General features: G+C 37.1%; 1 protein-coding gene across 2 annotated transcripts; it reads left to right on the top strand.

Moving 5' to 3' along the window:
- CANX (calnexin) lies at positions 1-25,871 on the top strand. 2 transcript variants are annotated; one of them, XM_087709478.1, is made up of 15 exons: positions 1-112; positions 6,740-6,940; positions 7,596-7,669; positions 8,401-8,459; positions 9,166-9,307; positions 11,381-11,462; positions 11,917-12,109; positions 12,747-12,936; positions 16,449-16,562; positions 17,517-17,673; positions 19,169-19,384; positions 20,271-20,390; positions 20,497-20,641; positions 20,962-21,081; positions 23,163-25,871. In XM_087709478.1, exons 2-15 carry the CDS (start codon positions 6,743-6,745, stop codon positions 23,210-23,212), a joined length of 1,860 nt encoding a protein of 619 aa, XP_087565604.1. In that variant the 5' UTR covers positions 1-112; positions 6,740-6,742; the 3' UTR covers positions 23,213-25,871. The 2 variants fall into 2 exon arrangements, with proteins under 2 accessions (XP_087565604.1, XP_087565603.1); XM_087709477.1 differs by having other exon boundaries at positions 44-208.
- Positions 25,872-26,083: the final 212 nt, after the last annotated feature.

Raw genomic sequence — 26,083 nt, 5'->3', positions numbered from 1 at the left:
GGGGTTTGTGTTAGGGAGAGTGGGTAGCGGCGGCAGCGCTCTGGAAAGCGACCACGTGATACAAGGCACTCGGGCCGCCTGGAGTTCTTTGCCCGGTGGGAGCGCGGTTAAGGTGGGTTGGGGCTCGCCCGTCTCTGTCAGGAACCGGAGGGGAGTCCCCCTCGTAGAACCTCGGGCTCCTACTGCTTCTCTGTCGTGTGTGGAGTGGGTGAGTGAGGGGGGACCTGGGATTTGGAGCGGCCAAGGCGGGCATCTTGGCTGACGGAGGGCGACGGGTGGAAAAAGAGTCCTGAGGCGACGAGTCGAGAACTCCTGGAGGGATTCCGAGACTTCGGGGGTGGGGAGTCTGAGAACGGGGGCGAAGGCCTAAGGCGGTAGGCGATTCCCGCCTTTGCTCCCGGTGAGGCCTAAGCGGAGGAGTTGAATGAGGAGAGTCATTCCCGTCGCTTCTTTTTTTTTCTTCTTTTTTTGGCTCGGCCCAGAAGGAACGGAGAGTTTGTGGGTTCGACGCTCAGGCCTCGTGGAGGAGTTGGGTGGAAGGTGCCTGAGACTGGCCCTTTAGTCCTCGGGCCTGTGGGCCCGGTGTGACTGCTGGGTGGAGGGCCACATGCGTGTTAAATGACTTAGCATTTGCAGTCGTGGGTGTGTTACGAATAGCCGGCCGTTAAGGGCGAGGAGGTTTCGCCGCAGGACGAAGGACCCCGTAAAGCAGTATGGGCAGAGAGGGGATCCTAAAGTAGGGAGAAGATCCGGACACGGATAGCCGTGAAGTGTAGGTAACATTTTTCCTCATGTTAAAAAAAAAAGCCTTCCAGAGCTGTTGGAGTATGAAAATACGCGTGACTTTTATATGGAAGTTTGCTCTGTCATGAGGCGAAAAGGAGAATGAGTGAATTTGGCCCAGGGCCTCTTCTCTAAGGCGTGCGCAGTGGACGGGTGCATTTGAGTGAATGAAGCGGAAAACGGATGTTGTATTTTCATGGGATCTTTTATTGTGAAAATCGTATAATGTGACATTAGTATTGATACCAGTATCTGCATCAAAAGTGGGTTCTCTGCCTGTGGAGCTCTGAGAAAAGTGGAAAGAAATACGTATTTTATTCCTATTTGAGATGAATTGGCCTTTTGCCAGTTAGGACTTAATACATAAACACATAATGTTCAGACAATAAGGGTAAATTAAATTTTGGATTTGTGTTCCAGAGAATCTAGAGGGAGAGAAAAACTGATCTAAATCAAATCTATCCTACTGTCGACTGAAAAACCAAAATGATAAGATAGAAGGATAAGGGCATCTGCTCAATTTGAATTGATTTTATAATTTTAAAAATCTAAACGAGTTGGATGTGGAGCTGTGGAGCTGTGGTCTAATTTTAAAAAATGAGCTAATGTAATCACAGTTTGAGCATGAAGAAATGTAATTTTTGTGTGTGAGTAGAATGATTTGGCAGGTTGAAGGTTAACTTGTGAATGCAGGATATAGGTGGTGTAATGAGCTAACAAACCTTGAACTTCAAAAGGATAATGGTCACAGGAATGAGGAAATATCTCTGTATTTGAAAGTAGCAATTTATTTTTAATCTGCAAGTCAGGCATATAGCCTTCCATAATTTAATTTGTCATTTTCCTTGTGTTTGTCTCAAGTTATAAATACCTTTTTACATCAAAAGTGATGTTTGAGTGCTGTAAAAACTCTTACAGAAATAAAAATACAAGTGTATTAAGTGGAACAATATTTAAGGAATAATTCCCAAATGATTGTAAAACGGACTGCAGAAGAAGTCTAGTGTTCATAGTAGACTAAGCAATTCTATACCATTCTCAACTAAAGCAATAACTTAATGTTTTCAAAACAGTATTCTAGTTCTTAATGGAATGACACTGAATTGGAAATGACAATTCAGTATATATGAAATATCTATGTGTTGTCTTAAATGTGATTAATGGTTTTTTTTAATTTGGCAAAAGATTTTGAACTGGATATTGTGTTCCAAAATTACAGAATAGCTTACAGGCATTCCTGTTCATATTGAAAAAAAATTGTTCATATTTCATTGTGATTTAATGTAATTTTTAATTTTATTTCATGAGTAAATGATTTTAACAAAAAAGCAGACTATCGTGATATGTACGCATGTCAGTCAAATAATTTAAAAACGTAAGTATTTGCCTTGCTTGACAAGTATTTTGAATATAGACAAATGTGTGTTCTAGTAGGTGTTTAGCCCCTAGACTAGGTAAAAATGCCATACTTATATACTGTAGATGCACCCCCCCCTCCCAAAAAGTGGGTGGAAATGTCTGTGCGTCTCATAGAGCAAATATTGGGGGGGGGGAGAAGGGGGGTTGGTGTGGTGCCAATCAGCTGTTCTAGGTGGCAGCAATTGCTGCCGCCCGATCGCAGCATTTGGGGGTGAATGGGCCATAGAGGCAGATTTTTTTCCTTTATTTCCTCCCCGGAAGCTAACGTGCATCTTATATTCCAAAAAATATGGGTATATATTTTAATAGGTAGAGTTTGTACTTTCTTGTACCCTGTTCATGACATATAAATATTTAAAAGAAAATATGTAGCAAAATGAACATTTTGTTTATTGGTTAAAGGCACAACCTGTGGTGGCGGGACACTTAAATCTTTGAACGGCTACATTTTTCAAAACATAATTTTCAGGTACCTGTACTTAGTAAACATTTAATCACTAAATATGATTTTTAATACAAAGGAAGGGTTAAAAAGTAACAAAATACAGTAAGTGTACTTTTGCATTACCTCAATCTGTTATTTAGAACAACAACTCTTGATCATATCAAAGGTTCTTATGAGTAAGATACTACTTGCTTCTTTGGCAGCGCCAGGAAAGTGCTATCTGAGTTTGTGCAGATAAAGACAGTCTTCAGAGGAGTTGCATAAATTTTCCAAAGGATTTAATGCTTTAAGAAGAAATACCGTATTTTTCGTAGTATGTTTTGAAGACCCAGGTTTTGAAGAGGCTTTTTTTTTAAAGTAAGTAGGTAGATAGAGGGATAGAGAGGGAGAGAAAAATACAGTAGGTAGGGAGGTAGAGAGTAGTTAGGTAGATAGATAAAGGGATAGCGAGAGAGAAAGAGAGAGAGAGAGAGAGAAATACAGTAGGTAGGTGGGGGAGAGAAATACAGTAGGTAGGTAGGGAGAAAGAGTGTGTAGAGAGGTAGGTAGGTAGAGGGAGAGAGATAAATACAGTAGATAGGGAGAGAGAGAGAGTAGATAGAGAGAGAGTGAAATACAGTAGGTAGGTAAGGAGAGATAGAGTAGGTAGGTAGGAAGGTAGATGTTTCCAGGTGTATATTTATCCATGTGCTGGAGAAGGAAATCGCTGACAACCTGTAGCACCTAAAACTTTCTTTCTGCTGGCACAGCACTTGACCAATGTAATTCTCATCAACCACACTAACTAATGGCCCGTTTTTAACGAAAACAGGCCCATTTTTTTTTCCCAAAAGGAGAGGCATGAATAGCTTTGGGGGAGGGGCTTGCAGAGTGCTCCTACGGGGGGGGGCGTCAGAAAAGAGCAAAAAACGGTCCATTTTTTGTGAAAACGGGCCGGGGTTTTTTTGCCAAAAAAAATTGTATGCATAGCCTTATGGAGGCTTATAGAGTGCTGCTGGGGGGGCAAAAAACAGCCCATTTCTCACTCATTTCTGCCCTCGCCAGCCCCCAGGAAATCTCTGAAAGCCTCCATAAGGCTATGCACAGCCATTTTAGTATAGGGGGCGTGGCTTCAGGAGGCAAAAAATGCTGTATTCAGTGTATAAGATGCACCCAGATTTTTAGCCTCTTTTTAGAGGAAAAGTGCGTCTTATGCTCCAAAAAATATGGTACTTTTTATGCTAAAAGGGTCTACAAAGCACTTTTTTAAATGACTTCCACGGGCCCTATTAGGTGATATTTGGTAACTTGCTCACTTGTTTGGGTAGTAGAGTTTGAATGTACTGGTAGCTAAATAACAGAACTGTGCAACACTTCAGTTTGGAGGGCACAAAACTGCTTTTGAAGATATGGTGGATATGAACGTGTTTCTTTGCAGCTGTTTAAATTAAGACTTGGAGCCACAAAAGAAAGATGGTCTGTTATTAAGGAGTTTCACATAGGCATTATGTTGAAACCTCTACACAAATTAATGCATTTAGTTTTCTAGTCCAAAGCGCAGCATAGCTGTGCTAAATTTAAATGCCAAGGGACCCTCATCAAATCTCATTTCACTTTAATTGTTTATCTTCTGAATTTCAACAACAAATGTGATCTTAAAAGTGGAAAATGTTTAATTATTTAAATATGCTGATACAACAATATAATCCTTTACTTTTTTTAAAAAAAATCTCATTTTACCCCTTAGTGAAAATTTATAGTATTGCAATTTACAGCTAGTTCTCCAGGTACATGGAGAGTTGGAATAGTAATCTGTCACTAAGTGATGCAGTTGTAAAACATAACATCACATGATGCATTGCTTACCGATAGCAGTCCCAGTTAACACCTTAACCATAGGACTGCATGGATCATTAAGTGGAAAGGGGCTGAAGTCCCAGGCAAGGAGTGCAGGGTGTGTGTGGGTGCTGCAGGCTTTTACCATGGGTTAGTGCTGTAAAGTGCTGGTGGGTGCTATGGAATGCAGGAGAGCCATGGGCAGACGTTGCTACAAATGGAGGCACACTACAGACTGCAGGCAGTGTTTGCTATGTAATACAAGGTCCGTGGGATGTCTTATGGGGCTACTTCAGGAGTCACTTATAACCTTCCTATCTGATGTCCCCATTGAATTTGTTTGTGGTAAGTTGTCAGGGAAGGTCACAAATAGCAATCACATGACCAGGGTATGTTGCTACTGTTGTGTGATTTATTTGCCAAGTACCCCGATGACATGACCACAGGGATCTGCAATGGCTGGAACTTTGAGGAGCAATCATAAGCTATGCTCATTCAGTGCCATCAGTACTTGAATGCTCGTTGAACAAATGTTCATAACCTAAGGGACTACCTGTATATGAAAGATAGTCATGAACTCAATTTCAACAAGAGTTCTTACTGTTCTTCAGTCATGCCAAAGTAGTTTCTATTCTCCTGTTTACTCACAGTATCCATAACACAACATTACTCCAAGCATTAAAAATGTGCATAATATTTCTGTAAATAGTCTCAAAATAGGCAGTTTTTGTCATAATTTCAGTAGCTTTGATCTTTTAACATATAACACTGATAATTAGGTGATAAATTGAAAAGATACTTCGCTGCTTGGTAAAATTCTACTTACAAGTTGCTAAAAGCATTTATTACATATTTTTTCAAAATGGTTTGTATAGTTGGATCCCTAGAGGAAGATAGTTTAAAAGACAAAAAGGGCAATAATGTAAAATTAAGCACCTTTTAAATTTTTATTCATTTAAAAAAATTAAAGAATAAAAATGGCAGATAAAAGAAAAAGTGAGAAAGGGTATAGTTTATGGAAAAAATAAGTAAATAATCAAAGTTTAGAGTTACCGTAAAATTTAAAATTTTGACAGAAAAGATGACATTGCTGGATATAAGGCAAGAACTTCTCTTTGTAGGATATAATTGGTAACTTTCTTGAACCCAGTAATGTTTGTACCTAAATTATATTATGATTTAAAGTATAGTAGCCAATTGAGTAATGTATAACATCTGTGGCTGTATATTTTCAATCTTTCATATCTAATTGTTTCCTTAAATTGTTTCCTTAAACAAATAGGTAGAACTTTCTGAAAAGATTGAATACTATAAATATCTCTTTCCATAGTTTAACCTAGTGCCATGATGGCGAACCTGTGGCACGTGTGCCACAGGTGGCATGTGGAGCCATTTGTCAAGGCACACGAGGCGATGCCCTGTCAGCTGCCCAGCACACATGCTGAGTTCGGCCTTCTTTTGAGACTGTTTTTCGCCCTCCGGAGTCTTTCCTGAAGCTTGCAAAGTGCGAAAAACCGGCCCTACGGGCAAACCTGAAATTCAGAACACATTTCTGAAGGCTCCGGAAGTTGAAAATTGGCCCTATGGACAAACTGGAAGTAACTTCTGGTTTGCTTGTAGGGCCGGTTTTTGCCCTCCATAAAGCCTCTGGAGCCTGGGGAAGGTGAAAAAAATGCAGCAAAAGCGGGGGAGGCGTGTTTGTTGCTGATCACGTGCGCATAGCATTATGGGTGTGGCATGCCGGCGCACAACCCCCCTGTTCTCCCCCCGCTTTTGGCACGGCAGCCAAAAAAGGGTTACCATCACTGACTTAATATCTTGGAAAAACATCCATGGGAGTATGAAAGTCATGTCCTCTCATATGTGTTCCCAGCGTTTGATATGTTCTGTAAAACTGTAACTCATGTAAAAACAATCAGATCTCATTTACTCGGTCCAAAATTAAATATGACAGTAATGTAGCCTCTTTTTAATAAATGTATTAACATTTACTTTAAAGTTTCCTAATTTTCTTATAGTCAAATGTTATCGATCCTTGTCTAGAAAGAATGGTTACACAACACAATATGAAATATCTGCATCACACCTAATTTGGTGTGTGAATTCTTTGTTATAATAATTAACATTAAAGTAATTTATTGTATCCCGCCATGATGCATGCTTTGTATTTGTAAAGGTTGGGTTTAGGATTAAATAAGACAAGCAAAATATCATACTCTTGGCAATTAAATTACATTTTATTGATAAATTTAACACTCTCTTCTCTCTTTTTTATAGACCATGAAGCGAAAGTGCTTGCTATTTGCATTGTTGCTAATAGCTGGAATATCCAGTGTCCTGGCACATGATGGTCATGATCACGATCACGATCATGATCATGATGATGAAGATGTAATGGATATAGAAGATGACTTGGATAATGGTGCTGAAGAAGTAGAAGAATTAAAGCATGAAGCCAGTGCTCCTCCATTACCTAAGGTTTGATTAATTTTTTTTTAGTTACAAAAATGTGTAAAAGCTACAAAAGGAAAACCCAGCTTTGTCTTGTAAAATTGGAATTATGCTTGCATTTTTTAGTATTTTATATAAGATTTCATGAAAGATTAGGAAACAGCATGCATAATTTGAGGATTTTCCAAGCAATCAAATCACACAACTTTGGGTGCTCTCACAGGATGTTGTACAGGTTCTTTTGTGTAATTGCATTATAGCATCTATTCTTAAAAAGAAGATCTCTAATGCCTATTTTCAAACCAAAGGAACATCAGTGTTCCATTATCATTTAAAGATTGAAGTGAGTGTGTATTATATACCAAGCTACCGTATGGATTAGTGTGTGTGTGTGTGTGTGTGTGTGTGTGTGTGTGTATTATACACACACACTAATCCATACAATAGCTTGGTTTTTGCTTTTAATATTTTAGAAAATGTCTAATCAAACATAACTTCACCTGATGTATAAATCCCAAGACTATTTTACTACACAGATATTCTGGTAATTCTGATCTTAACTTAGAGGTTGAATTATTAGTAATTTTTATATATAACTTAAGTTTTAATATTGCACTTGATTATAAACAGTAAAAAATTAAAATAGTCAGAATATCATCTAATATTGAACTTCTGTCTTCAGGTTACCTATACAGCTCCAGTACCAACAGGAGAAGTTTATTTTGCTGAAAACTTTGATAAAGGAACTTTAGAAGGGTAAGCATTCATCTAAAAAAGTACTAGTAGATATACATGAGGAAAACTTAAATTAAAATATTTTTTAAACATTTTTATGAATCAATTCATGAATCAAGCAAATGAAATCAGTGCAATTAAAATACCTAATATAGAGTATATCTGATAACAGTTGAAAAAAATGTATCATATAGAAAAAATGGATCATATAGATCTGGCCTGCAGGGCTGTCCTGGAAAATGTAAGGAGCCAGCCCTTATGGCTTTGGCCCAATGCAAAGAGGAAACATGCCTAAATAATCTGGTAAATTACTTTTTTAATTATAAGAGATTATAGTCTCTTAAGTAACTTGAGTTGGCAGTACACATTTACTATGATTTGAAATGTATCAATTGCAATGGCGTGGGAGCAGAGTGTAGCCTTTTCTGCCATAATATCTGCCTTCTGGAACATCATTCCCCACCTCCCACAGCAAGATTAGCCCAGTCCTATTGGCCTTCTGGAAATCTCTCAAAACCTTTTTTTCCTAACAGCCTTGAAAAGGTGCACAGTGATTGTATTATGTTTTAATGCATTGATCCATTCTCCCCCAGTCTTCTTATTTAAGTTGATTTTAATTTTTTTAGATTTGTTCTTAATTGTTTGCGTACCACCCAAAATCAAAGTTGTGAAATTGGTAGCTATGTAAAATTGAAAAATGAATTCTCCCTGCTCTACATTGCCTTCATGTAAACTTTTAAAAAACATTTCAGGTGGTTTCTGTCTAAAGCCAAGAAAGATGATACGGATGATGAGATTGCCAAATATGATGGTTTGTATGACATCTTATTCTTCATATAAGAAGTTTTATTGCAATATGTTTTTCTATACAGAAATAGTATTTTATTAGACAGGATTATTCAGTTAGATAAGACTCAATTTGCAATCTGTGCAGCCAAGATACTAATTTATTTGCTTACTGTAAGCTAAATCAGAGTTCTGTTAGAGCATTTAAACGTAGTCTAGATGTTTATCAGAAAAATCTGTTTGGCCAATTCCTGAAGTATTTGTTTATATACTTTTTTTGAAGTAGGTTTTTCTCCTAGTAAGAGGGAAAATTCTTGTCCCACATTTTATATAAAATTATACTAAGTGATGGTTATTGTAGTCTCATAAAAATGATTCTATGAAAGTAGAATACACGCATAATTTTTCACAAGAATCCAGATTAATAATTCCAACAAAATCATCATGTGACTTTGCAAAAAGCAGTTATGAACAGATAATTATGCCTAGTTATCAAATAAGTGTATTGATATTCAGTAGCTTTATATAAAAAACATAATTTTATCCAAAAAAAACCTACTGTCTGCAAAAGGTATTCCTGGTAAAGTCTTCTGAAGGAAAAGAGGGAGGAGCATTTAGTGCAAGCACATTATAACTGTGAAGAGTTTGAAAAATGTGTTTGACATGCCTCCATCATATTTGTTACGGAAACAAAAGAGCAAAGTTGTGTTTTTTCTGTCTTGTTTCTATAGGCAAATGGGAAGTACAGGAAATGAAGGATACTAAACTTCCTGGGGATAAAGGACTTGTATTGATTTCACGGGCCAAACATCATGCAATTGCTGCTAAACTTAATAAGCCGTTTATCTTTGACACCAAGCCTCTCATTGTACAGTAAGTATGTTTTGCTGTCTTTTTTCATTGAGCCAGCAATACTGTACCAATGCATAAACAATAGATAAGAACTCACAATGTAATTTAGAACCACTTTGGTCTAGTCTGGGATCTGCAACATTAAACACTCAAAGAGCCATTTGACCTGTTTCCCACAGAAAAGAAAACCCATGGAGCCAATAATTTAACAACCAGTGTGACTGGGTAAGCATGGCCAACTCAACATGACTCACTCCCAGTCACATTACACACACACACACACACAGCCATGCCTACCCAGCCAGTCATTAGAGCAGAGAATCGATTGTTAATTTTTTGCCATGTCCGGCCTCGCCTCCCCCCTCCCCAGGCACCTCTTGCTACACCCGGTCTCAGGTGTGCTGTTCACCCCCCCTCCTCTCTACTTTCTCTCCTATCTCTCTCTTTCTCTCTGGATCTTGCTGCTGGACAGACTACAGCAGAAAACAGCAGGCGGCTACTTTGTTGGTGCTGGAGACACGCGACCTGCTCTCCGCCCCGATACACATGCCTGACCCACACGACTGTCAAACCTCGCATGGCTTTGTCATTGGGGTGGGGACCCCTGAACTGGTGCTGTGTGGTGGGAATTTGACGTCCGCAGGCCGACCAGCCTACGAACAGCACGCTACGATCACCTGGTCAGTGGTGGCCTGCTGGCTCTGCAGGAAGAGCAACTGACATCCAGGAGGCGAGAACGAGACACCACCGCTGGTGTTGCAGGGGCGAGTGGGACAAGGTTGCATTGTGGCTCCACATCGTAATGGGCTCCAGGAGGAATGGACTCCCTCTCCCCCATTGTGAAGCACTCTAAATTTCACTGCTGTGCAAGGCACTGCAAGAGCAGTGGGCAGGCCATGGAGGTGTTCTGACCTAGGCTTCACCAAATCACGAAGCAGACTCCTTGTCCTGACAAAACCCCTTTTTATTAAGCTAATGTGAATTCCTCTCATTCAAATCCAGCAAAATCCCGGCAAACAGTCTTTCAAGGGTGAATTTACAACCACAGACCTTATCAGGCTTGGAGAACGGCCAGGCCAATATCTTCCAAACGCAATGCTGTACAAGAAAATACTTGGCAAGGAGTCTCTAAGTCGTGAACAAAACTTTACATTAATTAAATGAATTAATTCTCTCCTGCAACTCCACTCCCCTTTCGCTCCTTATTCCCTATGGGAGGAGTCATTCGCCATCCACCTGTACCTTTACTCCCGAGTTGGCCCTTGTTCCTTAACTGTTCCCTTCTCCTGGCAGTTCTGTGCATGCGCACATCGGGAACAGGCTGCAGCTGTTCTTCTGCCCCACTGATCTCCAACTCCAAAGGCAGCTGATAACTGTCAGATGGCCCTGGCCCCATCTCTGCCTCCAACGCAGAGCGTTCATCAGAGCATTTCCCAGACTCCAGGATTGGCCCATGTTCTCCCCAATCTCCTCACTGTCTGAGTCTGCCACCCTCCACTGGCCGCTGGCGGGCCACAACAGGAGGTGGCAGCAGCAGCAGTGTTGGGAGCCGCAGCAGAGGGCTGAAAGAGTCACATATGGCTCTGGACCCACAGATTGCTGACACCCGCTCTAGTGATTAGGCACAGGCTTAAAAGCAGGAGACTGTTGAGTTCTAGTCCCACCTTAGACATGAAAACCAAGAGTGTGGCTTTGAGCCAGTCACTCAATCCAACTCGCCTCACAGAGCTATTGTGGGGACAATAGCAGGAAGAATAGTGTTTCGCCACCTTGAATTATTTATAAAAATAATAAAGGACAGATTTAAAAAATCTTTAAAAATAAATAAAAAATAAATTTAGTTTCTCATTGTTGGTATGTGCGTATTATACTATTATTTTATATGATAGAATTGGAAATTGGAGGGGTATGTGTGTAAGTAAGTAAGTAAATGTAATTTTTGGGAGAGAAACCTAGGAAGGAATTGTGAGAGGAGGGAAGAACGCAAACAAAAATGTAAGCTTTGATAGACAAATGTTAATGTAGTGGCATGTGAAATCATTTTCAATAGGATTTTTAAAAAAATGACTATAACCTCTTATGTTGCAAACTTAGGTATGAAGTCAACTTCCAAAATGGAATTGAATGTGGTGGTGCGTATGTGAAACTGCTTACCAAATCTAATGATTTAAACTTGGTGAGTATTGTTAATCTTCTAATTTTGAGATTTTAATGTTTATTTGTTTGGATTACACTCTTGCAAATCATCTTATTACTTTAACAAGATGATGGCATGTCAGTTTACTGAACACTTACTGTTTATCATAAATCCCATTATTTTAATGACATTCAGGTTACATATGCATTTTTTGTAAAAACTGCTAAGAAATGAAAACTATTGCTCATTAGTTAGTATATCAATCTTTTTTATTTGGGCACTCGTTTATTTTGCACTAAAAAAGGGATCCTAACAAAGGATTCTCCCCCCTTCCCCGTTTTGAATTAAATCTGTCAGCTGAGAAATGGTTAGTAGGCTCATTTAAATTTAAATATAATTAGGTGTGCAGTAAAGTGTAAAATGAAAGCTTTGTTAAAAGTTAATTTATAGTTAATTTATATTTTGAAGGTTTTCCTATCTATATCTTTCATAGGACCAATTCCATGATAAGACTCCATACACAATCATGTTTGGTCCAGACAAGTGTGGTGAAGATTACAAGTTACACTTCATTTTCCGTCACAAGAATCCAAAGACTGGCCAATATGAGGAGAAACATGCCAAACGTCCTGAGGCAGATTTAAAGAATTTTTTTACTGATAAAAAGACACATCTTTATACGCTGGGTAAAGCAGACACATACTTGGATACTTTTATGGATGAAATTGTAATATAGTAATTATTGAAGGCAAGAGAGGGAGCATTTTCAACTATGGTATAGTGAATAAGGAAGATGACCGTGATGAAAATATGCAAAAATGTTATTTATGAAAAAAAGAATGAAACTATTTTAATGACTGAGAAACGCAGTCAGAGACCTCTCGGATTCATGGGCATATAAGAAGTATAGCAGAGTCAGATTTACACAATTATGACTCATCTCGATAAAGCTAGTTTTTACCTTCATGGAGAGTTGATTTCCTGCTCTAATTTATCAGTGGGTCTAACATATGGACTATATTGTAAAGAATAACTTTTTTTTATAGCCCAATGATTCTTAACAATGAACTCTATTTGGCAGAACTGGTCTTTAATAAGGAGAACTGGATGGTTCTTGACTTACAACCATAGTTAAGCCCAATATTTCCATTGCTAAGCAAGGCAGTTGTTAAGTGCGTTTTGCCACAGTTGTTAAGCAAACTGTTTTATGACCTTTTTGCCACAGTTGTTAAGCAAACCATAAATAGGAAGACAGTAGACCAAAAGATAATGGCAGATTTTTTGAACTCATTTTATCTTTATATTTCTGGATTTTTATCATAGTCTTGAATCCAGACAACAGCTTTGAAGTTTTGATTGATCAAACTGTTGTAAACACTGGGAATCTACTATCTGATATGACCCCTCCTGTGAATCCTCCACGTGAGATAGAAGACCCAAATGATCAGAAGCCAGAAGATTGGGATGAGAGAGCTAAAATTCCAGATCCAGATGCTGTTAAACCAGATGATTGGTGAGTATTTGTTGAAGACTCTTTATTTTCATTATAAAAGGATGAAAGAAGGTGAGACGAGCTCATTTTTTGTAGCATAATCCCATCTCTTCTATAATAGCCTTCTTTGGTATACATTATATTATGGAATTGGAGACAATCCCTCTGTGTACTAATAGATAGGTATGCTTAATAGCTTCATTAATGAGATGCATTGAGCCCAGCTTTATCCTGCAATCCGAGAAAAGAGTTTGAGCTTTTGTAGAATGAGAATGTTACGGTTGTGATTTTACCTTTTTCACGAATTTTCTTATCAGCACTGTTGTGTTTCCCTTTATTCGGGGCATTAGCAAGCAAGCTGAGAATTTTTCAGAAATGTTCTTACATTCCTTGCATTCCTTGCTGTAATGAAGGTAAAGGGAGTAAAAATACTAAGTGTTCAAGCTAGGGAATCTCATCTATCAATTCAATAACTCTGCATTTTTTATATTTAACTTTATATGGCTACTAATTGGAAGCAAATAACTGGACAGGTTACAAGACAAAATGCTAAAAACAAATATGGAATACAAAAACTAAGGTACCTGATAGTTATTTTCAGTCATAGACTTACTTATATGAGGCTGTAGGCTTTTACAGCTTTCAAGGTTAACAATATCAGGGCCATCCAATCGCCAGGAAGAACCTGTTCCAGAGAGGAGCTGCAACAAAGAAGGCATGTTGTCATCTTGTTGCTGCAAGATGAGACAGTTTCACTAGGGAATCTGGAACATAACCCATTTTCCTAGTATGGTGGGATCACAGAAATAATTGGAAAGGAGGTCCCGAAGTGAAAACCAGCCCTTTGAAGTACACACGGAAATCTATTGGAAGCTAGTGCAACTTGCATAGTAGAGGTGCTTCTTTGCCAAACCTCAGTGCATCCTGAACTGCCTGCTGCTGCATTTTGGACCAGTTGAAGCTTCTGAGTCTTTTAAAAGGCAGTCCTATATAAATATTGCAATAATCCAAACAGGAAGTGTCTAAGGCATGAATGACTATAAGCAGAGCCTGTTGATCCTGAGCACAAGTTGCATGTGAGATAGATCTGTGCAAAGGCTGTCCTAGTCATAGCTTTAATCTACTCCTTGAACAGTAGTTATGGGTTCAGGAAGGCAACCAGATTGCACACCAGCTCTATTTGAGGGAGTGCTATTCACTGGAATGGCTCCAGAAACAGCCCCACAACACAGAGACCTTCAGTCTTGCTAGAGCTGAGACACATTTATTCCCAATCCGCAAGCACCTTTAAGTCCTTGTACATCATCACTTGTACAGGTACCCCTTGAGACCACAAATAGAACTATCAGTTCAGTAAATAAACAAAGTCACTGTGAAGCTGCAATGATCATACCTCAGCTTTCCTTTGCTTTACAGTCCTGTGAAGATTTGTAAATGTGAGGATTGGTTGCAGTTATTTTTTCATCACTGTTGAATTGCAAACATTCGCTAAAAGTAACTGTACAGCTCTTGGCAGAGTTAGGGTGTACAACTGGGATGTCGTCAGCACACTATTCTGGCTTTTCTCTGTAGCAAACGTAGTTGACATTTGAAAGGCACACTAAGGACATGCACATGGAATTCCAGCTGCTGCTCAGTTAACCATTCAATGGCCAGTCAAAGTTATGATACTTAACATCAGTTCTCAAACTTCTGGTTGTCCCAGCACCCCTGAAGTCATATGATCATGATTTGGGCATTTGGCAACCAGCTTGCACTTAATAACAATTGCAACATCCTACATCATGCAATCTTCCCTGCTGGCTTGCCAGAAGCAAACTCAGTAGGAAGCTGGCAAGTCATTCCTGTAAGTTGCTTGAATTCTGAGCTTTTTTCCTCCAAGGAGCCTGGCTATGGCACCCACAATATACATCAATTTGAGGTGGTCACTTGCACACACACTCCTCTTTGGACAGCAGCTACCCACGCTCCATCCATGTCTCGGCAGCCACTTGTACACCTTCCCCCACCATGCAGCAGCCACCTCCAACCTTTTTGTATCACTCACTAGCACACTCTTCCCCATCTGGCAACAATCAACCCCACTATACTCTCCTGTTCCTCAACAGCCACTCCTATATCTGGAAACACCCACTCCAGTTCTTGTACAAGGGTTGTATCAGTCACTCGCGCACCCTTTTCCATCTAACAGCATCCACCCCTGCTGTGCTCTCATTGGACCTTGAGAATCATCTGCGCATTTGGCAGCAGCCATTGCACTTTACCACACGTTCATAATCACATGTTCATACTTCCCCGGCTGGCTGGTCCATGTCATGCCATACTTTGTCAGTCATCTGCACATTCTCATGCATACTCCCCCACCTAACAGCAGTCATTTACTATCTTACTTATAAGCAATTTGTAAGCCACCTGAGACTTGCAAGCTCCTGCCGCTTCCCCCTTGGCTTAGCCTGTTGGAACCTGGCTTGCTGGAAATTAGGAGGTCCTTGCTTAACAATGGCAACAGAGAGTGCCATTATTGCTGTCACTAAATAATGTAGTCATAATGTGACATTGTGGTTTATGACTACAATCATTTAGCCACAGAGGTTAAAAGTTAATGATTCCAATTGCTAAGTGAGGACTACCTTCTGTTAATTGATGAGAAAGAGATTGCAAGTGAGTGAAGAAACATACAATGGGGAATACCCTGAGAGGAAGGTGTTAGCACTGGCTGTTTGCCTAGTGTGTTCTCTGCTGCCTCCTAGGAGGCAAAGATATCCTTCCCTGTGGAACTGATTAAGGGCTGGTCACTTTGAGGTAGTTCCATAAGCTACCAGGTTCTACAGGTAAGTTCTCATTTATAAACTAACTGGGATTGGCAACTCCCTTGTTAAGAGAAAGTTCATTAAATAGGAAATTACATGACCACAACATTTTCTGACTGGAAAAAGATAAGACTAGTCAGTTTGATATCTTCAGATTTTATGTGCCTCCTAATCATTTTCCCACTCTTTGGAATGCAGGCATGCCTGCTTACCAACATAGAAAGCAATGTGATCACACTTGCAATCAACTCTGACCGTAGCAAGCATGCGATGCAAACAGCTTAAAATACATTTGTGATCCCTCTTCAATCATTGCTCTGCAAGGTGCATGGTTGAAGCAAGTGATTTCTCTAATCAGTCTTTTCATGCTGCTGGTGCAGTTGCATTGCTTTCAGTGTAGAAAAGCAAATGGCTTACTCTTTCAATTCGTTTCTCTCCAGTCTCTTCTCTGCAAAGGCTAAAAAAAAGGTACAGGGCAGCATATAGTGACTAATAATCACATGATTAAGGGACACTCAGAAGGTTGTAAATGATTGTACTAATTGGCTGTCAGATTAATTTTCAGCATATTATAATTTCAAACTGTTACTGAACAAATGATCAGTAATGAGAACTGATTTGGCTAGGACAACTAATAAATATTTGAAAAAGCTAACATTTTGGTTTTAAACCATGTTAAATTGTAAATACAATAACATAATTTTGATTGTTAATTTTTTATAGGGATGAGGATGCTCCTGCTAAAATTCCAGATGAAGATGCTGGGAAGCCAGAAGGTTGGTTGGATGATGAGCCAGAATATGTAGCTGATCCTGATGCCGAAAAACCAGAGGATTGGTAAGTTAATACTGATCTCACAATATATTTAGCTTTAGGCCATGGTCCTAAGTATACTCGTGCAGTGATCATAATTGTGAGGACCTTTTTTTAATGCTGTTGTAACTTTGAACAGTCATTAAACGAATGGCTGTAAGTTAAGGACTAAACATCCATACACGTTTATAAGAAAATTAAAGAGTAACAGATATAGTGTTTTGAAATGGCCAAATCAAAGCCAGCAAATGTCATTTTGTCGCATAATTTGAAATGAATAGTTGGCGCCAGAAAGTTCTCAAATGTTCCCAGGTTGGAGCAATTTACCAAGACAAATGGATTAAAATTAGTACATAGAAAAGTGAGTGACTGATCACCAATTACTGGAAGAGTTCTGTTGCAGTCATTTTACTTAAAGCTGATTGCAGACAGTTACTAGGTACAGAGTAAGTGACCTTGGAGGCTTTTTAGTCCAACCCTCTGCTCAAGCAGGAGACAACTATTTTTTCATACTCAAAGATCTTATGATGGATGGTTTAATTTGTGAAATAAATGAAGCAAACACCTACGTTTAGTGTTACTTGTTAACACAGATTTTCTTTATTTCAGTAGGATCCATGAGGTTCTGGTAATAGTAGCAAAGATACACAAGACTGAAAAGGGCAAATACTTTCTCATAGCATAAGTCAATATGAATTGAATTTCAACTATATATTGTAGCACAAAGTTTCTCCCTGACCATGTGTCAATAAACGGAAGCAATGCGTATAGTACTAGTACATTAGTTTACATAATTTTTCAGTGATGGATGTATATTATGCTAACCTAAATAAAATTCTAATATTTCAACACTGTAATTTATACTGTATTTTTATATTGGATTAAGTATAATTAATTGTTATTGATTATGTCTTTCCCATGCACATTTTCTGCATTTATGAGAAAAAGAAAGTCCTAAAGCAGAGTTTTATGTTTCAGGGATGAAGATATGGATGGAGAGTGGGAGGCACCCCAGATTGCAAATCCCAAGTGTGAATCTGCTCCTGGCTGTGGTACCTGGCAACGGCCCACAATTGACAATCCAAATTATAAAGGCAAATGGAAGCCTACTATGATTGACAACCCCAATTATCAGGTATATTATTTTAAAAATCTCTGTCAAGGAATGTTTGTTATGTATTATTTCAATGTTAAACTAGATATATTGTCAGATCATTATACAGAACTAAATTATAACACTTTTTGAAATACAGATGGGTGATTATTTATAGAAAATAAGCTTGTGAATTTACCTCTACATCATCCCTGGGCATTGTATGGTCCATAGGTCACATCCAGCCCTTTGGCTATTGGTATCTGGCCTGCAGTGGTGCCACAGACCACAATAGCATCCCTCTTGACTCAGATCTCCATGACAGTCCCAGTTTGCCCCTTCAGAAAATTTTATATGAAAAAATAGAAATAGTCTTGTGGCTCCTTAAAAGTTGCTACAGCATAAATTTACAAGACTACTTCATCCAGTGTGTGAAATTCTGCTCTCAGCTGTTAGTATGTTTACTCACATAGTTTGGAAGGTGCGAGGCCATAGAGAAGTGAATGGAAGAAATAAAATCAGGGACATTCTGTTGAATGTACACATAAAAAGTAATATGTTTACAAGCAACTAGGTGACAATACAGTCACCGTACCAATAGTAAGATTATTCACAAGGCTAGAAACCAGGAGCCTGAGTTCTAGTCCACCCTTAGGCATGAAAGCTGGCTGAATGACTTGGAGCCAGTTCCTCCCTCTCAACCCAACTAACTTCACAGATTTGTTGTTGTTAAGAAAATAGCAGAAAAGTGTATTGGGCATGTTCACTGCATTGACTTAAAAAAATAAAGGTGGAATGAAACAAAAATCTAATCTGAAATGAAGCCATTGTCTCATAATGGAAGAATGGATGGAAAAAGCGATAGGAGTTGTCAGAAATGGCAAAACAAACTACTTTAATTAAAGAAAAGAATCTATCCAGTTTTGTTTCTATTGAAAACTGCTTCTGGACTTTATGTCCAAAACAGAAAAAAATGAAACTTTGTTTCTAAGTTTTGTTGATTAGATTAATTTGTTGTTATAGAAATTCCTAATAACTTACTAATACGTAAAGCAAAATTTTCAGACTATTTTAAATTCTACTGCATTGAAAAAATCACTGCTTTCCCCTTTTTACCTTGCTTTCTTTTCCTTTTCCTGTTCTAGCTTTGCTTCTGTTTGTGTTTGTATAAGACATTCCCATACAAAAAAATAAAGTTGTTGTCTCCATTAAAATCCAGATCTAACTTCTCAATGAATTGTAATTAATAGTCTATAAAGTGCCACAAGATTGAGATGCTACAGAGAATAATTTAAGTACCTCTATAGAAGCTGCCTTATATGACAATAGACTACAATTTATATTTTGTCAATGTCTGCTCAGGCAATGTCTCCCTGAAGATCACCACAGTGTTTCTACAGCCTGCTTCATAATATTTTAATTGGATATTAAGATTTCTATTAATATGTTCAGTTATGGAATGTTTGAAGTGTTAATTAAAATGTCTGAGTAATTAAGACTTATAGAATTGATTCAGTGATGTCTGTGCATTATTTAGGGCATCTGGAAGCCAAGGAAGATTCCAAACCCTGACTTCTTTGAAGACTTACAGCCATTCAAAATGACCCCCTTTAATGCTGTGGGACTTGAATTGTGGTCTATGACTTCAGATATATTATTTGACAATTTCATCATCTGTACTGAGCGAGCAGTAGCAGATGATTGGGGTAATGATGGATGGGGCCTGAAGAAGGCAGCTGATGGTGCTGCTGAGGTGAGAAAGAAAAGTTTTCTTTTCCTAATAGTGCAGCATAAAATACTATTCTGGAATTCTTTTTTTTCTTTTCTATTAAACAGATTGATTTGTATTTTCCTCTTTGAGAAAAAAGAAACAAAACTTCTTTATGGCAAATAGAGTTACAGTATTCTTTATTCAGTTTATTCATAATGTTGTTTGGGTGTTATTAGATGGAATATGCTAACTCATTTTCATATTTCTTTATTTTTTAATGGCTAAATTAAGTAACTGCCATTTTTTTAGATTTGTAGCCTTAGATAAAGTACTAGTTTAATACCAAACATTAGGATCAAAAGTATTTTCTCCAAAGAAAATAAGGCAGAAGAAAGCTATATCCTATCAGGTGAAAGCTGCTAGTCTATTGACCAATTGATTCAACTGACTCTGAAAACCCATTGCTAGCAATAGCTTTACAGATCTTCAGTCCTGACTTTTTCAGTCAGGGTGCTCTAGCATTCTTTCCACTGGGTAATTTCAAGAAACTAAATGGTGAGATAACTCAAATATGCATGCTTAATCTTCTTGAACAACCCTTAGATTGCTCTCATAGAATATATTAGTTACAACAGTGATGAAACTGTTGCAGTAATTAATATTTGGAAATGTTAGTAGTTAAAGAGATTTAGAAATTACCTTAATCATCTCAAACATTTAATACACTTTACAATTGCATAAATAGGGTGAGGGTTCTATAAATATATTAATTTATATGAGTTAAAATAACTTAATGTAATTTGAGTACCATGCTATAAAGTTGTTGTAGGTATGTGTTAATAATTCGATAGAATTATATCTCTGGCAACTATATGGTTTACTATACCAAATGCATATGCATATATTTAGATTTAAATTTATCTTCTAGCCTGGTGTCGTGACCCAAATGATGGCTGCTGCTGAAGAACGTCCCTGGCTTTGGATAGTATATATCTTGACAGTGGCTCTGCCTGTTTTTCTCATTGTTCTTTTCTGCTGCTCTGGAAAGGTCTGTATGGTAGTTGATTTTAAACATTTTGTTTGATAAACTGAGAAAGAAAACAGTCCATTTTAGAAGAACTGAACTTGAAAACCCTTTCAACATTTTATTTCAGACAAAACAACCAAGTGCTGCAGAGTACAAAAAGACAGATGCTCCTCAACCAGATGTAAATGAAGAAGAGAAGGTGGAGGAAAAAGAAAAAGAAGAGGATGAGGAAGAGGAAGAGGAAGAAGAAGAATCAAATGAAAAAAAGCCTGGTAAGTAAAAGTGCCCCAAGCTCATAAATGACTAAGTGTTTTGGAAAATTGCCCATTTTCAAAAAATGTCTTGATTTCTGAGAAAAGAACGATGACTTTTGCAGTACAACGAAAGTTCAATTTTAATGTATCAGTTGGGGGAGTAGGTATTGATTATTCCCAGTTGTCTGTTATATCATCCATGGTATTGTTATTACCCAAATTCACATAAATATCATAAAATTATATAAACACATCAGGAATTTTGTCTGTTGCATTGAGGTCTGCAAAACTGACACTATTGTTGTAAAAAAAATAATACCTTGTAAAACTTTCTTTAGAAGAGAAGGACAGGAATGATGGAAATACAGAAAATGTGAGCCAAGAAGAGGAAGCAGAAGAGGAAGAAGAAGAGGTAGAGATGGAAGAGGAAGAAGAAAGCAGAGACATTACAGAGGCAAGTATTTAATTATATAAACTTGTATGAGACAAATATTAATACAGGGTATTAGACTATTAGTATATTTAATAAGGCTATCATACAACATATTGCCTCCTAAATCTGTAACCACAACTTTTTCATGGGAATCAAGAGAGACAACAAAAGTATGCTATAATGAAACAGTAAATATTTATGTACTAACATCACATGTTGGGATACAAATTTGTTAAGGCAGATTAGCATTTGTTATTTCCCCCCCAACCCTGTGTAGCTGCAGGGTTTGAATCTCTATATGCATTATCTGTATACTAAACTGCTTGGTATCCACTTCTACAAAATTCTGAAAGCCAATGATGCCTTTTTAAAAAAAATTGAATTTAGGCTGCTTGTTTGTCAAATGATTCTGAATGGCTTACAAAGAATTAAAAACAAACCACTGCAAAGAGAAAAATATGAAAGAATACAACACATACACCAACCGTCCCCACGTGCCCCCACCCCAATGCTGTGTATAAAAGGCAAATTCATATTAGTGGATGGGTTTTATCCAATAAAACCTTTGCCAATGCCTGCAGGAAAACACAAGTTGGGAACTCAGGTGGCGGGAGGATATTCTCCAAAGAGCAAGTGCAGCAGAGAAGGCAGGTCTCCTTGGGTCTTATAAGATGACATAGGCTAGCTGGATTGCTGACTTACTTACTTACTATTATACTAGTTTCTGTAATTTGCAGACAATCATGGATTGAATGTTATCTTTGTTCTAAAGTTGATAATTCTAAAAGAAAATATAAAAACATAGAATCTGCAATCTGTCTTGATAATGTTTTGTCCTTCAGGCTTTATGTCGTGGTTGTCCATTTCTGGACTTATTCAATCTTCTATCTTTTTCTAAGTTAGATCTCCAGAACTGGACACAATATTCCAAATGGGGACTGATTTAAGAATTATATAGTGGGATTAGGGCCTCCTCCTTCATGCTGGTGATCCTCTAACAATACATTCCAGAATTTTGTTTGCCTTCACAATTGTGTGGCCACACTATTTACTCATTTAGTAAACCTAAATGCTTTTCTTCTATTGTTCTAACACTGTACACCAATACCATACTCTGCCAGAGGATTTTTTTCCCCCAAGTTCATGATTTTATATTTAGAAACACTGAACTAGTTTCCATATTTTTGACTAATTTTCCAGCAATGCCAAATCATTTTCCATGTTACGAAATACCTCCAAGAAGATCAACTCTATTACACAACTTCATGTCATCAGCAAAAAAACAAGCAGTCCTGTTATATCACTTACAAACATGTTGAACAGAATAGAACCTAGGACTCAGCCTTGTGGGACACTATGTGTGATTGGTACCCCATTAACAATCACACACAGGGATCTATCCTGAATGAACTTCCTATCCACTGAACTACCCAGTAGTTAAGCCCTAGTCTGTACAACTTTTTAATGAGTTCATTACATGAAGTTGTAGCAAATCAAGATAATAATTTGACTTTACCTTTCCTACACTTTTAACTTCCTAGTAATGTCATGAAATTTTATATAGCAACTTTTTCCAGTTAGTAATATTTCAAAATGAAGCTACGTATAACTGTACAAATTATTAGAAGATTATTCTAATATCAAACACTATCAAGTGCAATCTGATATATTCATGGAGTTCATTCCCAAATGAGTGTATTTGATATTTTTTGAAGTATACATTGTTGATGCTAATGTCAAATGTTAAAAATATTAAATCTTAACGTTTTGTAATGCCTTTTACAAAAATAACCCTGAATTTGATTTTTCTGTTACTCTGATATGTATGTTACAGTTGAAACATTTTTTTCTTTTAATATTGAAAGAAATAAGCATGTGGGATAATACTTAAATTTGATTGACAGCTAAAAAATCAGGCTTAAGGTTTTAAAAAGTAGCTTGTCTATTCAGCAGTGCTAACAATTGTTAAAGCAAACAACATTTACTGATGTACATTATTCTTGAGATCTCAATAAATTACCTTTGAAAATATCTGCTTATTACTTTTAAAGCTAAATATCTGAATGTAGCTGGATTATTTATATGTTCTTTTATGTTTGCAGGCAGAAGAAACTGTGAATAGGTCTCCCAGAAATAGAAAACCAAGAAGAGAATGAAATATCCTAAAAACTTAATCTGATTAATTTTTCTGATATGGTTTTGGGAGAGGACCATGGATACCATTTTGCTGAAAATCAAAAATCTTCAAAATATACCATCCATGGGTTCCTGTCAAATACTCTGCAGTGAAAAGTGTTTAGCAGTCAAATATTTGCAATTGTGTTTCTCAATAATATTCCTGAAGAAAAAAATGCATTTAACACAACCCGGCTATGAATTTCTGGAAAGTTACAAAAACTAACATTTTTATTTTGTTTTTAAATAGATGATAGAATTACCAGTCTCAAAACTTTTGGCTTAAATTAATGTATTAATCTATCAATGGAAGTGAAGAGCAAGAAGAAAATGCCAGATGTAAAGTTTTTATAAGTCTTTTCTTTCTTACAAAGATGAAAGTTCTTATACAACTCTTATTTCTCATAGTATGATCATGTTAAATGTAGGATAAAGTTAAAATCCATTTGAAGCGATCTTCAAGTGCTCAAACTTCCATATTGATGAAAAGCATGTGGCCATGAAATACTCAGATTGGTCACAGATACAGCTCAGTTAAAACAGTGTTTGCACTAGTCTGAATTTAGGAACAGATTTTAGTGAGACTGGATTGTCTTGTTCGTTTAGATTTTGAACTTTTTCTCAATTTGGAATTTGATTTCAGTTTTTGTGTTTCCCCCCCTCCCTCAGTTTTTTAAAAACATTTCCTTCTCTTCCAGCTGTTGTTTCTCCTGTACAGTTTTTTCAGATGCAGCTTTGCTGCTAGAGAATACACTTGTTTAGCTCACTGTTAAAATTGTGTTTCTTTTTCTCAGAAGGTAGCACTACTTATTTCTGGGTCCAAACATTGAAACCGGAGAGTGTTGCTAACCTTCTTATTGTTGCCATCTTATGTACATTTATGCACAGAATAAAAGGCACAGGCAAGCTGATCATTCAAGTTTTATTTGTGCTGAAAGCAAATGTCAGTATTTGTGGCTGAGGAATAAGCATGTGAAAACTTGGCATATGTAACATTTTGAATCTCAGTGCTCTTCATGTATCAAAATGTTGTGAATCTAGGGGGTTCCAGATGAATAAATTTTTTTAAAATATGTTGCATTGAGTATCTAGCTATTCAGAAATCTTACGTAGAATACAGAGTGTTTACTTAAGAAAAGCATAATCCTCTATATTATATTGAAGTGCATGATGGAGGAAAGCAAAGAAGAAATATTTTGCCACCTGTTATCCTTTATTTAAATATATGGCACTGAATTAAAACACTCCCAGTTTTTACTTGGTGGGTAAGAATTTTTCAGAGTAATTAAGATTTTATACTTTTGTTCAGATATAATTATATACATAGCTTTTTCAAAACGACTAACAGTTGTCTTGCAGATTATTTTGCAGAACCCTCAATTCTGTTATCTTTCCAAAACAGCAGAATTATCCTAATTTGAAGCTACAGTGCTTGCAGCCTTTGGCTTGCATTCCAGCATCATTCCTTGCACATCTACAGTGTTGTGCAAGAGTTTATTTTTCTCCTTGTGTCCTCCAGAGAGCTTTATAAACTTGGCATCCATTCCACTGGTAGATTCAATTTAATACAGTCAGTGGCTTGCTTCCATAGTTTCTTTCTGTTGTCTAGTCAGGATGTTTAAATGAAATTATTCCCCCTAGTTTCTTCTATTTTTTTTCTACAACATTGACTTGCAGTGGCTATTTAATACTAGTACTAATTTTAATGTGCTTGAGTTCATGTTTTTTGATCAATGTCTTCACTTTTTGTGAAACATATATTCCTTTCTCCAGGATACTGGGAAGAATGAATCTGAACTCATAAGACCTCTTCAGAATACTCCTCTGTTTGCATGTTTTAGCCTTTTTTCATGTTAGTGAAAATGTACTTTTTTAAATGCCCAGTGTAACCTGTGAAGCCTTATTAAGACTACTTAGTACTGGGAGAAGATTGTCATCTGCTATTTAAGAATAATAAAGCAAAAAAATAATATAAAAAGTCATTTGTAATTTCCAAGTAATTTGAGGTGCTGAATTGGTAACTTAGTGGATAATTTTAAAAAGACCATGGAAAACCATTCCGATGCAGGAAATATTTTTACACTGACATAGTTGAACTCTTGGTTCGAAAGAATTAGACTTATAACAAACTTAGGAAATGTTCTAAATAATTTTAGAATGAATAAGATATTAGACTATTTCTTTTTGGAAAAGAATGTGCATTGTAGCTATTTCAAATCAGTCACAGTTCATATACAGCATATAAAGATATAGATGCTTTAAAAAAGATAAAGATCTTAACTAAATGTGTGTTCTGTCTTAGGATACTTACCCCATTTCAGATGTGGTTGTTATGGTTGACAGGAGAGCTGAACATGATTAACCATAAAGGGTATCCTAGATCTCCATAATGTGGCCCCAACTCTCCTGTGACACTAAATATGGTGCTAAGAATACATTTCTTTGCACCTCTTTGCCTTCTCTATTATAAATTTCTAAATGCCAGTATTGTTTGATGCAGGGTGCAAGTGTTGGTAAACAAGATTGTGACTTAAGTCCTGACTGTTGTAAAAATCTGAAGATGCAGTATGCATATAAATATATTGGTTAAGTTATAAACAAATGTAAGCTTACTTGATCAATAAAGAAAATAGATCACTATTTTTCTACGTCTGCAATATTTTTTTGGTTAACTTTCAAAATCTAAAGACAAAAGAGTTGATAGATCTTTCTTCAGAACTAATACTATTCTATTGTGAAAAAACTGAACAATATCCAAAATGCAAAATAATTAAATATCCTACTGAGAATATTTTGAGTCAGGAATGTTAAAAGAGTGGAAATTTAAAAGGTATGAATAATACCATATTGAG

The sequence above is a fragment of the Thamnophis sirtalis genome, unplaced genomic scaffold, assembly GCF_051295495.1.
Source record: "Thamnophis sirtalis isolate CommonGarterSnake01/CBP01778 unplaced genomic scaffold, rThaSir2_p1.2 scaffold_3, whole genome shotgun sequence".
Classification (NCBI taxonomy): Eukaryota; Metazoa; Chordata; class Lepidosauria; order Squamata; family Natricidae; genus Thamnophis; species Thamnophis sirtalis.
The sequence above is the reverse complement of the archived record's forward strand: the minus strand, read 5'-3'. Positions and strand labels throughout refer to the sequence as shown.